Source organism: Triturus cristatus, chromosome 2_2 (genome assembly GCF_964204655.1).
Source record: "Triturus cristatus chromosome 2_2, aTriCri1.1, whole genome shotgun sequence".
NCBI lineage: Eukaryota > Metazoa > Chordata > Amphibia > Caudata > Salamandridae > Triturus > Triturus cristatus.
In genome coordinates this window covers 227307129-227324657 of record NC_140582.1, presented here as the reverse complement: position 1 = coordinate 227324657, position 17529 = coordinate 227307129, and the positions used below count along the sequence as shown (strand labels likewise).

General features: G+C 46.1%; 1 protein-coding gene across 2 annotated transcripts in view; it reads right to left on the bottom strand.

The window, feature by feature from the left end:
* The window catches only part of ECPAS (Ecm29 proteasome adaptor and scaffold), an 819497-nt gene that overhangs the window by 340620 nt on the left and 461348 nt on the right, over positions 1 to 17529 (bottom strand). For both annotated transcript variants that reach the window (XM_085641278.1, XM_085641277.1), the window contains exon 38: positions 11941 to 12007. In XM_085641278.1, coding sequence (XP_085497404.1) covers positions 11941 to 12007 — 67 coding nt within the window. The remainder of the gene's footprint in view (positions 1 to 11940; positions 12008 to 17529) is intronic.

Sequence of the window (17529 nt, the reverse complement as noted above, 5' to 3'; positions counted from 1 at the left end):
CAAGTGACCAGGAGCCCAGCTCCCACAGCCGTGTGGCCTGCTAGCCAGCAGCCACCAACCAAGGGCCCCCGGCCTTCAATAGGACAACATTGGGCCTAACTCACTCTGCACCCGGCTGCCCCTGTGCCGCTGAGGGTGTAACAACTCACTTTTCTTCCATAGGGTAACACTGACTGGTTTCACCTGAAAATTCTTGTGTGGAGTTTCTAAACTTTAAAATATTCACCTAAAATCAACCGAGTAACGAAAATACTCACCTGCTATTAGGAGAGATCCCAGTGCTGGATCTTGGTGCCCAGCACGGACCCTGAAAAGTAATTACAATCATACTTACCGTTAACTCAATTTTCTTCCATAGGAAACCATTGACTGTTTTTCTGTGAAATTTCTTCTGTGTCAGTTTTTGCAAACTACAAATCTTCTTTAAAAATCGTACCAACTGTGAAAACTTAAATTACTTACCTGTTTTAGATAGATGTCCCAGTACTGAGCCTAGGAGCCCACCACTGGATTACTAAAGTAACGAGAACATACTTTACCTGCAACTTGAATTTCCTTCCATAGGATAACATTGCCTGGTTTTTGCTGAAAAAGTTTCCAAGTGTCGATTTTGCAAACTTACAAATATTTGTTAAAAATCGCCTGCAGGACCCTCTTCTTTTCCTTTCGACCTGTAGCTTAGCTGGGCCGGACAACAGGACATTTGCTAGTCATAGCGCCCCCCCTCACTATGTGCATCTCCCCTGCGTGGGAATTGTTGCGGGATTGCCGCGTATGTTTCTTTTTTGTTCCTGTTTTATGTCTCAATAAAAAAACATCTTTGAGAAAAAAAATCGCCTGTATAACCTAAACGCATTCTCTCAACTGCTTACAGGTGGTACACTAGTGCTGGATCCAGGATCCAACACTGAGCTAGAAAAAGTAACAATAACCCCACTTACCTGCTAAGTGAATTTCCTCCCATAGGATAACATTGGTGATTTTATTAGAAACATTTTCTAAGTGTCAACTTTTAAAATACCAAAATATTGCTTAAAAATCACAACAGTAACTAAAACGTATTTACTCACCTGTTTCGTGGAACTGTCCCAGGACTGAATCTAGGATCCAGTCCTGGAGTTAGAAAAGTTATCCTAAAAGTAATCAATTGCATTTACTTAGAATTTCCCATTGAGCTCAATGTATAATTGTGTTTGAATTGTGTTGCCAATTGCAACAAACTAACTATTGCAGTCAAAAGACTATTGCCTATTGAAAAGTATTTAACGAAAGCATCTCATTCTGAGAAAGTATATTTTGATACCTATTGTTGGTTCTAAAATAAAACAACCACATATTTTTATACACAAACCATTGGCCTAGAGTTCAGTTCTTGAGTGTGTCAGACCATTTGCTAACTGAGTGTTTACAACAAATGCTTTACATTGTCCTCCGATACTGCCTTACTGCTCGACCAAGCTATCACTTTATAGAGTAAGGTTATATCTAACTTTAGCCTCTGCCAAACCTCTGGGGACTGTGGACTTTGTACACACTGTACTTATTTGGGAACAGTATATACAGAGCCACTTTCCTACAGCGAGGGACCATGGAAAGGCCCAAGGACCTGGCCATAGGCCTGTTATCCTTGAAGCACTCCGGCTCGGAGTCCACCTTGTAGCGGAAGCGACGGTAACCATCAAAGGGCACGTCCATAAGGGACGCTTGGACAGCCCTGGAAAAGGCAGTTGTTCTCAGTCAGGAGTGGTGTCGTAAGACCACTGACGCAGAAATCACTCTGACCAGCGAGTTGTGTCCAGACCATATTGGATCATGAACTAGGCTGCATCCCTCCCGTATGAAATAACTTGGGAAAGTAGGGCCCCAGCCTCCTCCGCTACCATGGGCAGCACATACGCAACTTAATACCACAGTGTATGGGACTAACGGACCCAGAGGCACGTGGTGTTCACGAACCAAGTGCCAGGCTGGTGGAAGAAAACATTTTCTTTCCTAAGGTATCCAACCGCCTGGATTCCCTGTCTGGTGGAGTGATAGGGAATGCGTCAAGATTAACACGAGAGATGGAAGCCTAGACCACCAAGCTGAGTTGAGTGAGGAAATCTGGGTGCACTGTGGCAGGGCAGGGCTAGGGGCTGTGGCAGAGGGCAATTGTCCTGTTCACAGGGGCCCTGTGCAGGGTTTAGACCAAGTTCCAAGCAGGACGTCCGTGATGGCTTTATTAAATGGGAGAAGTGGGTCTGAGGGGGTTCACTCCCAGCTGAAGCCTCTCTGTCAAGACGCTAGACTGAGGGTAGGCTAAGTTCCAGGACCTCGGCCGCTCTTCTCACCACCACTGCAAAAGAGGCTCCCTCCTCTCTAGCCACAGTAGAGGGAAAGACCATGCCAGTATCTGGAGAGGTGTCCGGTCCGCTGGTGTCCTCCAATTCCTCACAACAGTCCATGTTAGGTTCTAGGGTCTAGTAATCTTCAGGGTCCAGCCACGCCTTCTAAACCTCCCCAAGTCCCAACCCACAGTAACAGGGTTCGTGTTCCGGCTTGGAAGGCATGGTGCCGGTGTCGGACGGCGCCACTCCGGCTCCGTGTCAGTCGGAGATGAGATTGGGGATGGTGCTGCCGGAGGTTGCCAGTGATGCCGGGAGCATCAGGACCAATGCTGGGGAAGGTCAAGGTGGTATGACCAGTGCCTGTCTGGATCTATCAGTGGATCCAAGGAGCCCTACTAGAGTCGGGATGGAATACCCAGCGGAGAACCAGTGAGGGCCCTTCCAAAACCTGCAGGGCTCGAAGGTGCGCCAGCATGCCGCCCAAATAGGAGATGCCTAGCCTCAGAGAACTCACAAAGTTGGGCCCAGAAACTTGAAGGCACGACCTCAATCGTGGAGCCAGGCATCTAATGACAACACTCCCTCTTCTCGTCGAATGACAGGGTGAAGTTAAAGACCTCTTTGATTTCTTTTTTTTTTTTGTGGGACTTGCATGAAGACTTTGAATGCCATGAGGATCCTGGGCTCCGCAACTGATCCCAGGATCTTTCTTTCGGCCGGTATTGAGGCAGTCGCAATGACGCACATCGAGCAGCAATGAGTTTTAGGGAGCACTACCTCAATGCCTTAAGCACTCCTGCAAGGCCTTGGGGTGCAGGGAGTGGAAGTCGGCACAGGTCTTTGCATCGTGGTCGCACTCGAGGCACCAGAGGCATACATGGTGCATGTCTGTCACCAACATCTATCAGTGACAGGAGCAGCAGGACTTGAAGCAAACCTTGCTAGTTGACGTCATGCCACACCAGAAAATCTGAAATAAGGCTTCATCAAAAGTCCAAAAGGTCAGTCAAAAAATGACTGAGGGTAGCTCTCTTCGGATTCGCACTGATTGGCGGGGAAAGAAAAGAACTGACATTAGCGCGCTGGGGTGGTACCTATATAGGCACCGCAGATGTCACTTCTGGTATGGACGATGCCACAAGGAGCCGAACAACACCATCTACCGGCACACAGGGGACTGCTCACGAAAACATGTCTGGCTCAAGTCGGACGCCTGGGGATAATCCTAAGGTAAGGAATCTGCAGTTATAAGTCTCTTAACAAAAAAGGGTTTCTGGCAAGCAGATAGGACAGATCTAGATCCTAACCTAAAGAACAAGCCTTTACAATGCAACGGTCTCGGCATTGTTAAAGTTAGAGCTATTAACATTGCTCATGACAATGCCGTTTCTTTAAATGTTTTAAAAACAAAAACATAAACAAAAATAATGTCATGAGCAATGCCAATAGCTCTAACTTTACCAATGCCGAGACCATTGCATTGTAAATGCTTGTTACACCTTGCCCTCGTAGGAGCAAGTGTGGAAAGGGGTGCAAATGTTATTAGCATATGGTGTAGCTCTTGTTCGTGTGCCTAAGAGACCTTGTTAGTGTGTTCTCAGAACCTGTCCTATAGGAAACACCCCCTCCCCCACACCCAAGCACTGCTCTCTGTGGCTTATTTATTTTGGATTTTCTATAGCGCGGGCCACGTGGCCAGAGCGGTTTACGCTGACGAAGGCAGAGCGCAGAGAGCCATGTGCAAGCACACTGTGTGCAGTACAAAACACAAACAACGAGGGTGTAAATGCAAATGCAGATCATAAAATTATACCTGCACCGTCAGTTGCCTCGCTCGGTGAGCCGCAAACAGGACAAAATGTGTCTTTGATTGCCGAACATCCTTGAGAGAAACAGGTCTTCAGCAGACAGTCTTTTTTCACTCACCTTATAAGGGTCCACAGTGTTGAGCTTTTTGTGCATTATTTAGTGTCCGGCTAAACGAACTATTCCTATTAATGTGCTTGACCTCGGGTTTTTAATATTAATAAGTTTATTTGCCTTGCAAGACATTTCAGGGGAAATTAGCTGGCTTACTTGTACATCTGCAGTTCTATCAAGTTATGTAGGGTTGTCCAAATAAAATAGTGCACTCACTGGCCTGCGTTTAATGTAGGGGGGCTGGCTTGTGATTTCTTATAAATTTCCGGAAGATCCATTTAAGATGAGGGGTTGGGCTTTCTCCTACATCAATAATTGGTAAAGTTGGCAACAGAAGAAAGATACGAGAATTAACATAATGCTGAGTGACAGTAGACTACTTACACATCAAATGGGGCAAGTGTGACTTGATGCCACTGAATGGTTTCTTGGGAATGTATGCTGAAATTAACTTCACGTTTTCGGCGTCTGAACCTGCAACATTCCTCCTCCTCTTGAAAAACAGGCGTCACCGCAAACGGCCAATGCCAACAGGCTCCCGTCAGCCTGCCCTACTCGACTGCTTCCACATAAGATCAATATGAACTGTACCATAGTCATGCCTCGACTGCGGGTGGCATTTTAACATTCTTAAAGAATGCGTGTGCACCTCAAGAAGAGCGTTACATGTTAAGTGTGTGTGGTGTGCACATAACAGGCTCTGCATAATGAACACTATTTTAAAACTATCGCGTGGACCGTATACCTTTTCAGCTACAGCATCACCATATATTTCAAGTGAGTTTGTGTGCGCGCGCAGAACATCTAAGCAAACAAATGCACGTGGATAGCATTTTAAAATTCCAGTCTAGGTATGCGTAAAGTTCCATATGTAGCGCCTCGTTACATTTTAAGAGTACGCATGTCGTTTTTCAAACCCCGCGGAGTGCATGCTCTGTATATGCAGCTGGACATCGCAGCTCGTCCAAGAGAGTTTTCCAAATACAGGCACCTGGGATAAGAACCTTCTCTGGATGCCCAGCTGCTTGTCTCTGTCCGAGGCTGAGCAGCTGGTGCACAACACATACCATCTGAGAGCTTTTCCGCCAGCCCTGCTTTCAGCCAGCTACAGTGAGCATGCCGAGACCTTTATGGTCACTCGTGGCATTTTAGGTTGGAGTCCCTGAATGCTTATTGCTGTTGGCATATGGCCGGATTACAGCAGTGATGCACTAACATACCCGACAACCAAAAGAGCGGGGCCCAGGGACTGGCTTGCAGCTGCGGCCCTCTTTGATGGCTTACCCCACGGTAAATATAATGACTGCTCAAGCCCACATTAAATGACATTAAAGCTGATATTAATGAACTACGATCCTGTTCAAATCACCTGTGCCTCGCGCATGAGTCACACGCACTTCATTACAGAGTCACGCTTCGATACCGAAGGGTTGCAACGAGCGCTTTACGGAAACCATTACATAAACATTAAAGTGTGGGTTTACCTCGAGTTAAAAATGCACAATAAAATAAATAATAGGATTTCAGTGTGCTTGAAGGGTTCCGCGGCGTGACAGTCTGGTCGGCCCTGACAAGTGAGGCCCGGTCTGTCTCAAACAGCAGCAGAGGCCCCTCGGTGGCCTCGTGTGGTGACGGAAATGCAACAGAGGCCGGAGGGTGAATCGGGCCCCAAAGACACCAGTTTGGTTGACGGAAGACGGCAGCCAGAGGCTATACTGCTCACGCTACGAGTCAGTGCTCACCCTCAAATGTCGGAACGAGTGGTTCCGACATTTGGAGGGAGAGCACAGGCTAATTCAACCAGCAGGAAAGGTGATTCGCTGTGCCACGTGAAGTGACAGCAGCCCAGCGGGGAACTGGAAGAGAGACGGGGCCCCACAGCTGCACCAGGGCTGTTTTGAACGAGGGTTGGAATCGCCTTCCTAAAGCGTGGACGGCTGACATACAGAGCCTCAACATCTTTTTCTTTGCTGAAAAGCAGGTTTTTGACACGAATACGGAAAGGTTGTCTGTGCAGGTTTACAACGGCGGAGGTAGGTGTCTTTTATTTACAACGCACTCCTCCATTCATAATGCAACAGGTATGTTTTTACTCAGGCTGCTTCCACTGCCTTTCAACTGCCCGGTGACGGGTCTGCTCACTCTGTGGCTGCGTTTACTTGGAGAACAATCTTCGGTGTTGTTTTCAGCGTTTCCTTTTGTAAGTCCCCGAGGCTCACGGAGACGAACCAAAGCGCATGAAGTCAAGGTCACAAAACAGTCTTGCACAATTTCGCGGCTTGCAATACAGGGGGAGGGCCCGAGTAAAACAAAAAAAAAATAATTAAGTCACCGAAAGTTAAAGAGCAAAAAAAAACGAGGGCACCGGAAGACACCACCGCCTTTCTCCGAGGCGAGGCAGAAATGCCTCGGAGAAAGGCAGCGGAGCTTTCGGATTCGGGGGCGTGTTCTCCTCCTGCCATTGGCTGGAGGAGATAATTAGACTTCTTTAAAAAAACACGCCCCCGAATCCGAAAAGGACGGGGCCTGTTCGGAGTGACGGACCTCTTCTCCAATGGCTGGCCAGCATTCAAGAGGCCAGCCAATGGAGAACAGGGGAGAAGAGGGGCGGGTTCAAGCCCCTATTCTCCAAGTCATTAAATCTCCGACTTCCGGTTCTGCCTTCGGCAGACCGGCGGTCCTCGACCTAAAAAGGGTACCGATTTTTCTAGTGGATATGCTACTTATCTGCAGATTCCTAACCTGTTGAATAATCCCAGGCAACAGACTGGATCTGGAAACGTCTAAGATCAATGATGCAGCTAAGGGGCGCTGAATTCGTATTGATGCCGGAAGTGATGATGGGTGACATCACCGAAACTATATAGTGACTGCCCCAGCAGAACGTTAGTTTCCATCCATTTTTTCCAAGCCTTTAAGGTGACTGGATGGAGCAACCGTGAGTCCATATAGGGCAGTGCCAAACTTTAATCTGAACCTTATTAACACTTACCCTGAGATGGGTGGGATAGGCCAGGGACCTGCAGTTAGCTAGAGTATACACTACAAAGACAGTTACCGTAGGCAACTTTTTCTTCTTATGGACACTTCTACCTGCAGATGTCACCTGTTGAGTACCAAGCAATACTTTTTCTGAAAGAGGGCAGATGGGTTGTTAGGTAAGGAAATCTTGCAGCACAGACTTGGCCATGTGCCCATCCCTCCTAGATCAAGCAGTAATATTTGTCAAAGGTGTGTAGGGGCACCCACGTTGCCACCTGTAGATTCTAGCAATAGGAACTCTTCTTTCGAGGACAGGAGACGAGGAATCTGGGGGAGTGAGTTAGGTTATGTTATGTGCAATTGTATAGCACAACTCACCCAAAGAGGTATCCTGGCACTGAAAGTAGGAGCTGCATGGGCCCAGGCAGGGCAGGGCAGGGCAGGGGTTAGGTGAAGAGCCTGGTCTACAGTTTCTTGTGGAATTCAAGGACTGAGGAGCCAGCTCTGATGCGCAGAGGCAGATTGTTTCAGACTTTAGGAACGACGTAGGAGAAGGCACGACTGCCAGATATGGTTCTTTGTATGTAGGGAATGTGTGCGAGAGGTCTTGCAGAAATTGACGTTTTGTGGAAGTTTATTCGGTTGTTGAGATACGTGGGGCCAGTGCTGTGTAAGGATTTGTATGCATGTGTGGGGAGTTTGAAGTGTTCATTTGTATATTGGATGTCAGTGGAGCCGTTTGACCTGCAGGATGATGCGAGTGCGAGGATGATGCTGGTCACTGCTTGGTCTGGAGTTTTCTGATCACCAGACCGTTGATTTTGTCACATTGCCATTGTCAGCTTTCTGGTGAGGAGGACTTGGGTGAGGGTTATGTAAGTGTTGGTCAAGAGCCATTTGAAGATCTGAGTCTTTCAGGCAGTGCCTTTATGGCAAGTGTGTACCACGATTTGGTGCAAAAGATGATCCAGCAGGATAAAGTCTACTTCTGTACTGCCTTTCATTTCCTACTGCCATAGTAACCAACAAATAGTAGGTGGCTCAATCTGAAGTCTCAATTGTGGTCACGATAAAAACTGCCCTGGCCTAGGTAGGGTATTGGGGATGCAGTTGTTCCTCCACATTTGTGGGATGGTGCAGGGATAGAAGAATACAAGGGTGAAGCATTGACTCTGGTAGAAACCACTTTTGGGAGGAAAGCAGCACTGGTTTGCAATACCAGATTCTCAGGGAAACTGGTCATAAAAGACGGGTGGGCACTCAGAGCCTATAGCTCACTGACCCGCCTTGCTGAAGTGATGGCGAGCAAAATAAATATTGTTAAAACCCACAACTTGCAACTGTGGAGGGACTCAAACGGAAACCCCATCAAGAATGTCAAATCAAGATTTAGGTCACACTGGGGAATAAAAAAAAAAAAAAAAAAAAAAAAGAAGGAGTTGGAGGTTGCAGATTAGACACCTCGTAAGAAACTTAATCACAACAGCAGACTTGAACTGGGTAGGTTTGTCTGGGAGATAGAGGAACACTGACAATGCAGCCAAATTCCTTTTGCAGTGCTCAACGCACAATCTCTCTGAGATGGAGTGCAAATTGAAGGAGCTCTGACAGTCAGACTAGCAAAGGGCCCACATTGTTGTCTGCAACCAAGGAAACAAAATCTACCAGAAAACACAGATTTTGTGGAGGGACGACAAGCTCACAGGATGAGTCCACGACCTCTGGTGGCAGCTGAAAGGAGCTTAGATGTCCTTGTTCAATCACTAGGCATGAAGGTGGAGGCCTTTAAGAGTGGAGTGCACCGCTATCCCCTCGATGTGAGGAACACAGGGAGAAATGCACAAGTTCTACATACCACTTCCTCCTCTGCCAATTCAGGGAAAGAGAAATTACTTTGTCCCAGTCAACCAAACAGGACCACTGTGAATTAGTAATGGGTAGAGCCCACCACAAAATGAAGGTACTTCCAGTGCAACTGAAGGACCGGGATGTGGAAGTAAGCATCCTGCAAGCTGAATTACACCATTCAGTCCCCCTTTTTAACACCAGTAGGACCAGAGCTAGGGTCAGCATCTTGAACTTCTCCATCCTGAGGTACATGTTCCGAACTCTGAAGCCTCAAATCAGATGCAGACGTCATCCTTTTTGGTATCCTAAATAGCATCCTTATCCAAAGGCCTGTTCTGACACTAACTCCACTTTTCCTTTCAGAAGGCGTGCTGCCACTTCCTGCTTCAAGATGGAAAAATGGTCTTTGGACAGGGTAGCGGACGGTGAGAAGAGAGTGAGGAGTGTATAATAGGGCAGGGTAGACCCAATTCTATTACCTGAATGACCCACTGGCCCGAAGTAATTGCCTTCGACTGGTAGAAGGAGGACTCCTGGCCTCCCACAGGCTCCTAATATGCTGGAAGGAGCAAACTAGGCCTGCTTTAGTTACGATGAAGGGGAGGATGGAGGGATCCACAGCTTTTACCTTAGGCCCTGCCTCTGTATTGCCTAACTATAGGGTTTTTAGACCTGTTGTGCCTGTTCAGACTGGTGTTGATAAAAGCTGAATCCTCTACAGAAGCCTTGAAAGTAAAAACACTGCCTGTAATCAAAAAGAGGTTGAGGGTGTTGGGGATCGGAGTCTGCTTTATTGCCAAAGAAGAGGGCGCTGTCAAAGGATAGGCACATGAGTGTCTTGCACACCTGTGGAAAACCCAGACGTGCAAAGCCAAGCATGACCTGGGATTATTCAACAGGTGAGGACTCTGCAGGTATCATCAGAAATGTTTTTTTCCCCAAACAAAGGTTCAAGGAGTGGAAAGCAATGCTCGTCAAATGAAGTAGAGGGCTGCAAGATCAGTCAAAATGTTAAATATCGCATCCACAGATGGCCAGTTGCAATGCTCGTGCTGCTTTTCATGCCGCCACAGTGAATGAAGGAAGGCCAGAGGAGTAAAGGATAGCCCCTTCTGAAAGAAAACAAAGGCGGGCCAGAGGCAGGAGGCATAATTCCTCCTGGAGAAGTATCCATACAACTTGCACTAGAGCAAGAAGAATGGCTAGCCAGAAGGCTGGGAGGTCAGCCAATGGAGATGGAAATTCTGGATTCATCTTTTTTAATGTCGGAATTTTCTTCACTAACTTGGAAGAGTGTGGAGTCAGGGAAGGCCTCCTGCTCCCCGATGACTTTTGGGAGCATTATTAGAAGGCCAAGGAGTTGTGACTGGATCTGAAATAAAATCTGCATAACTTCACATGGGTACAAAAAGGATACCTTGTTGCAGTTTCTGTTAGAGTTTAAACGCTGAAATCTTCTGAGAGATTTGACCTACTTGCTGAAGCAAAGTGGAGGAACTTTTTAGATAAAACACAGAGCAAGCAGTTAGAAAGTGATGCATTTTCCGACAGTCATTACCACTCATTCAGTTGCCATATAAAACAGAGGTCTGGGAAGGCAATGGAGAATCTCCAAAAGTGATCATCTATAGCAGTAAAAAATAAAAACACCCTGGACACACAGAACTACTTTGCAGTCCTCACCAAGAGACTACTGTAAGAGGAAACATTTAGAGAGCACCAACCCGGACGAAGAAAATGGGAAGCATAAGATGCACTGGACTTGGGGCCTAATTTAAATTTCGACAGACGGGTTACTCTGTCACAATGGTGACGGATATTCCGTCCACTGAAATATAAATCCCATAATATCCTGCGGGAGTAACCCATCCATTGAAATCTAAATCGGGCCCTTAGTGACGTAAGTGTGTAAGTACGTTAGTTATGCCACCAAAGATTTGGTTTTGGGGTGGGGAGATCTGCTATGTACACAGATGAGAACTGCTCCTCTTAAGACACTCAGGGGATTTTTATTTGCTTTAATGTTGACATTCTTTCCTTACATCTCCCTAGCTGGTAAAACTAGAAGGTCATGAAGGTTAGTTTATAAAGAATGTAGGCCTCGATTAAGAGTGCCTAGTTATTTTGCCATTAATGCACAATTCAACACAATACAAAAGGTGCATACTTTACATCATCCAGACTTTTCTCTCATAAAATTTCCACAGGTCAAACCAGCTAATTGTTAATGCGTAAGAAAGGACTGATAAAAACAGAGACATGCAGATCTTTGTGTGAAAACAACAAAATCTGTATGTGCTTCCCTACTGTTAAGCAAAAACATGTAATCGCTATTTATTGAACACAATAAATTCTGATACCTGTTTCAAGTTTCATAAGGTGTGATAAATACTACCTCTAAAGCACTTCTACTTTGGGCACATTAAGGCAATTTGTTGGTCGTAGGTGGACATGATTTGGATGCTCTACATGTAAAGGAGGAAGTACCCATAACTACCTAGAGTCTTTTTTTGTTTTGTAGAAGATAAACTTAGAGCTGCGATTATCACTACATTCTAACTGCGTGTGAGGAAAAATATTTGGTTGTAACCATGCTAACAAAAATACATACATTTATTAATTCTTCAGAAAAATTATGACTTGGTACAACTCAGAATAATACTAGGCACTGCAGTACGCAGCTTCTTTCATAGTGCAAAGTATAACGTCAGGACCTCAGTAGTGCAAGAGCAACGAGGAGTAAAGGTCCTATAAATCTGAAAATTAATGCTCAATAAAGTCATGCTGGTTTCAAATAAAATGATTTTAAGATAATAAAGAATCATAAATCCATATATGTGTATAAAATACTTAGAAAACATACCTGAATATGGCGTCAAATCGCGAGGACATTGTGTTGTAAGGGACACAATAACACTGGCACATCCTCCCTTGGAAAATATAAACAAAATGTAGAAGATGAAATGGATTTCTCAGACAGGCAGTTGCAGTAGTACAGATTTTAAAGAAACATGGGAATTTTCCGCACTTGTAATTCCAGTTCTGCATCACAGGAATCCTTCCACCTCGCCATAAATGGAGAATATTCCCACCAATGTGCAGGAAACCTGAAACAATTCTTTTCAATAGAATAATAAAAAAAAAATCTTCATTGGAGGGAGACATTTTAAAGTGAGTCACTTATGTGGCACCTCAATGGAGTAGAACCGGAAGTCTTTTTCCAAGTTTCTCATTGAATTTAAAGAATAACAAAAAAAATGGTATCTTGCAGTGCCTAGCTAAAATGTTAGCTTCCAATGTTATAAAACATATGCAACTTGCATATCACTAGAGAAAAATGAATAGAAAGAATGCCTACTCAGTTAAAGTGTATCAGATCAAAAAACAGACACAGCTAATGTAAGAGCTCGGCAGCTTCCCTCATAGTGCACTGTATTGACAGCCTCAGTTCTTTTTGAGTGGCAAAGTATGATTTTTAAGAAGATATTAAGTGAAAACAATGGTATTCAGCGAGGAGGGTAGGTTATTTAGGACTTCAGTGAAGATTCCTATGGTGCAGGACTGGAATTACAAGCAAGTAACATTTCCTTCTAGATTGTAGGATCATCACTTGGTCATAAATGTAAACAGAGAAGCAAGCATATCCCTCAGAGCGAATACCAATATTTTCCAGTAAGATCTGGCAAAACGGAGTATAGGCAGAAAAATTCAAGTCCTTTACCACAGAGATTCTTTACAGCTGCTTCACCAATCAGAGTCAATTTAGTGTCCTCAGCTAAACAGTTCTGTCTCGTAAATGTGTGGACTGAACTCCTTGTAGCAGCTTTACAGATTTCAGAAAAGAGAACGTTTCTCATCCAAGCAGATGTAGCTGTGCTAGCTCTCATGGAATGAGCTTTCGGACTACCACACAAAGGCTTGTTAGCCTGTAGATAACATACTAAACAGGATATCTACCCAGCAATGGTTTGTTTAATAGACACCAACCCATAAAGAGAGGTTGATAATTGACAAATTAAAGTGAGAATTTGGATAGGTCTTTGGTTCTTTCTAAATAAAACTTTAACACTCTTTTTACATCTAATGCGAGTAACGTTCTTACTGTTTAGAAAGAAGGATTGTTAAAAACAATGGTATGGAGAAAGATTAATTGATATGAAAATCCAAGACCACTTTGGGAAGAATATGTGGAGTCTAGAAGTGCAGTTTAAGACTTGGTTGCTTACCAGTTGGCATTCTTAAATCATGTACAAAAATGTTGTATGTGTTCTCTTGGCAGGTCTTCCACAAGAAAGGATAAATACTCCCACAATGACCTGTTGTATCTACCCAAGAATGCAGCGTCACTAGCAGTCTTGAGAGCAACTGTCACTGTGCTACACACTTTGCACCCTGCAGTGTCCATCTTCTTACTATCACTGTCTGGCGGAGTTGGAATTTCCAGAGCAGATTGATGTTTCTTCTGCAATGCTTAAAGAAGAACTCATCAAATCAGGTTTCGGGTCTTGACGTATGTTGGAAGGATCCTACTAAGATGCTTCTGATTTCTTTTGCAACATAGGAGTTGTCATTTTCATTGTTGCTGGGGAAAGGAATTTCTCCTACACCAGTTCTGCAAAACTTGCAATCAGTGGTAAGGTTGATCTTGGAGCTGCTCTAGACTGAAGTGTTTTTACAATAACAGAAACTGCAGATTGTCTCATTCTTAGCTGGATATTAAATTAGATTTCACCTCTTATTAATACATCTTGAAATGTATTAATATCATTCACTGGGGTTGAGCGCATATGGGGAAGTTGCTAGTGACATCTGGGCGTATGCTGAATAAGAATCCAATCCAGAATACACCAATGGAGACGTGGAAGATGGGGATCTCCTTTTTTGCCTGCCCTGTGTTACAGGAAGAGGTGAGGTGGGTTTTTGCATCTGGTCTAAACTGGGGTGGCAAGGTGAGCAAAAGAATGATGGATTTAACCCAGATCTCTTGACTGGGGGTGAATGTTTTGATTTGTTCTGCATTCCGTCCATCAATTGTGTGTCTATTGCTTTCTCATCAGAAGGTCTGGCAATGACATCTTTATTGGAGACATAGATATGCTCCTTTAAACCAATTGTAGCTTGAGAGGCAGATCCAGCGTTGGTAAAGGATCCTAAATAGGATCAGCCAAAGGAATCACCGTCTTTGGCATTTTTGTCTGAAGAGGTCAAATGGGAGTGGAGAAATTGGGACAGTCTGCTGGTGATTCTAAAATGGAGCAACAGTAGATCAACGTCGATGACTGCTTCAAAGACAACAGTGGATGTCTGAACGTCAATGACATCTATATTCTTGATGACAATCTGCTCAGTATCCAACACACTATGATCGGAGAAGCTCTCACCATCAATGGTTTTGGCACTGGCCAGGTCCTCCTCACCGTTGAGGTCAAAAGCATCACCATGCTTTTTTGATGTGAACCTGCGAGGCCGAAGAATGCCCCAAAGTCGACCAGTGATCCTGTGACCTCCGGGGTTGTGTTTAATGGTGGCAATGTTGTGCATGCCTCTTCTTGTCTTTAGATTTCCCCTCTCTAGAGTCTTTTCTTGGGGGAAGGCATAGGTTCAGTTGAGGACCTGCCCTTTCTGACCTCCCTCCTGTCTGTCCTTCTTGCATGCTTCACTTCTATTTCTTCCAGCTGCTCCATAAAGTGGAAGCCTTCCCTGTCTTTAAGTGTGCTTCTGGACATTTTTTTGCAGAACCCACAGGACTTAACTGAATGGGTAGGTGAAAGCCACACTACACAGGCAGAGGGGGGACCTCGAGCAACCCCCTTCGTCCCACAGGAAGGTCACTTCACAAAAAGTGAAGACATTGTGAGTAAAAAATACCACATAAATATGGGAAAAACAGGTGAACATTTGAGAAGCTGCCGAAAGACGTCGGGTGAAATCAGAAATAAATGGGAGAAAAATACCTTCTGAATCTGGGATTAAAACCTCCCAGAAGCGTTCTAGGAGTCAGTCAGCACATGCTGGAAAAAAGACCTCCAGCTGTAAGGCTAGCTGCCAATACAGTGTATGTTGAGATAGGGAAGTTGCTAAGCTCTTAAAGGAGTAGTGCCCTCTTGTTGACCGGAGGCACTTTAACTTAGCAGACATTCTTTCTCTTTATTTTTGTCTAGTGAAATGCAAGGTTGCACATTTATTTTTTTTAACACGAGAAGCAAACATTTTCAGCTAGGTGCTGCAGTGAAGCCTTTTATGTTTTTTTTTTTTAAATTGCCCATTAGAATGCGAAAAACTCAGCTCAAAACGTCATGAGTAACTCTATGGAGGTGGCATATAAATGGCATCCTTTAAAATGTCTACCTCCAATGATGATCTGTCTACTATTCTGTCGAAAAGAAGTGTTCCATGGGCCACACAGGCTGGTGGAATAGAACAAGTTACTTACCTTCGGTAACGATGTATCTGTAAGAAACATTAGTTAGTTAGATTCCTCACCTTAGAATATCCCCAGGCGTCAGACTGGATCCGGAAGATTTTTCGTCAGCAATACCCCTTGCGCGTCGCTAGGCGTCGTCTGCGGCTCCGCGTCCGTCGTCGGCGTCGTGCGCCGGGATGACGTCGGAGTACTTAGACGCCGCCCTCGCGCGCTGACGTCAGTTCTTGTACATAGCCTTCCGCGCCAGGAACGCAGAGCCATGCAAAGACCGACACTGGTGCCAAAAATAAAATCTAGGGGCCTGAAAAGGATAACCTTAACCCTAGATGTCAGTTCGCAGAACGGGGAGGATGGGTGGGTCGGTGAGGAATCTAAGCAATACCATCCCCGGTGGTGGGTCTGCGAACCAAGATCACACCAGAAAGTCCTGGAGGACAGAACGGCCAAAGAAGCCATCCCTCCGGACTTGGCTGTCAAGGCAATAATGCCTGGCAAACGTGTGTAGCGAAGCCCACGTCGCCGCCTGACAGATGTTCTGCAAAGGGACTCCCCGTCCCAAGGCAGTAGTAGCCGCCGTGGCCCGAGTAGAATGGGCGCGCAGCCCAACAGGAGGGTCCTTTTTAGCCAAGGAATAGCAAATTTTTATACACAAAACGACCCACCGAGAGATGGTCCGTTTGTGCACAGCTTTCCCCTTCTTAGCGCCCACGTACCCAACAAAAAGCTGGTCGTCCACCCGGAACTGTTTTGTGCGGTCCAGATAAAAGGAGAGCGCACGTTTTGGGTCCAGACGGTGGAGCCTCTCTTCCTCTTTGGAAGGATGCGGAGGCGGAAAGAAGGTGGGCAAGGTGACAAACTGCCCAAGGTGAAATGGAGTCACCACTTTAGGAAGAAAGGAAGGACGAGGCCGAAGGACAACCTTGTCCGGATGAACAGACAGAAAAGGAGGCTTTGAAGATAAAGCCTGGAGCTCACTCACCCGTCTAGCCGAAGTGATGGCTACCAGAAAAGCAGTCTTAAGAGTCAGAAGACGAAGGGGACAATTGTGAAGAGGCTCGAAGGGAGCGCACATCAAGAATGTCAAGACCAGATTCAAGTCCCACTGAGGCATTACAAAAGGGACAGGAGGGAACGTGTGTGTAATGCCTTTGAGAAAGCGTGTAACCACAGGGGACTTGAAAAGAGAAGGCTGATCAGGAAGCCGCAAGAAGGCGGAGGTGGCAGCAAGATAACCTTTCAGGGTGCCCAGGGCAGAGCCCTGCCGGGCCAGAGAAAGAAGAAAGAGGAGAACCTCAGAAAGAGGGGCGGAAAGGGGATCCACAGCCTTTGCTGTGCACCATGCCACAAATTTGTTCCACCGGCAGGCGTATACCGACTTTGTGGAGGGACGCCTGGCTGCCAGAATGATATCACAGACTTCAGGAGGCAAGTCAAATGGCATTAACTGCCGCCGCTCAATCTCCACGCATGGAGGTGGAGGCTGGACAGGTTCGGGTGGAGGACCGTCCCCTGCTGCTGCGAAGAAGATCCTCCCGAAGGGGCAGACGTATCGGGGGATCGGTCAACATACTGAGTAGCTCGGGATACCAGTATCTTCGTGCCCAATCCGGAGCCACCAAGATGACTTGGGCCCGGTCGTGCCTGATCTTCTTCAGCACTCTGGGCAGAAGTGGTATAGGCGGAAAGGCGTACAACAGACCGCAACTCCACTCGTGACGAAAAGCGTCGCCGAGCGAGTGCCGCCTTGGAAATTCCAACGCGCAGAACTGCTGACATTGCGCGTTCTCTTCGGTGGCGAATAGATCTAACCAAGGCTCTCCCCACTGCTGAAAGAGACCTTGCGCCACTTCGGAGTTCAGACGCCATTCGTGATCCATCATGCACCGGCGGCTGAGTTCGTCTGCTCTGGCGTTCAGAGAGCCCGCCAGATGTTGAACCACTAGGGTGACGCCCTGGTGTTCCAGCCACGTCCAGAGGCGCAGAGCCTCCTGACAAAGGGTCCACGACCCCACCCCGCCCTGTTTGTTG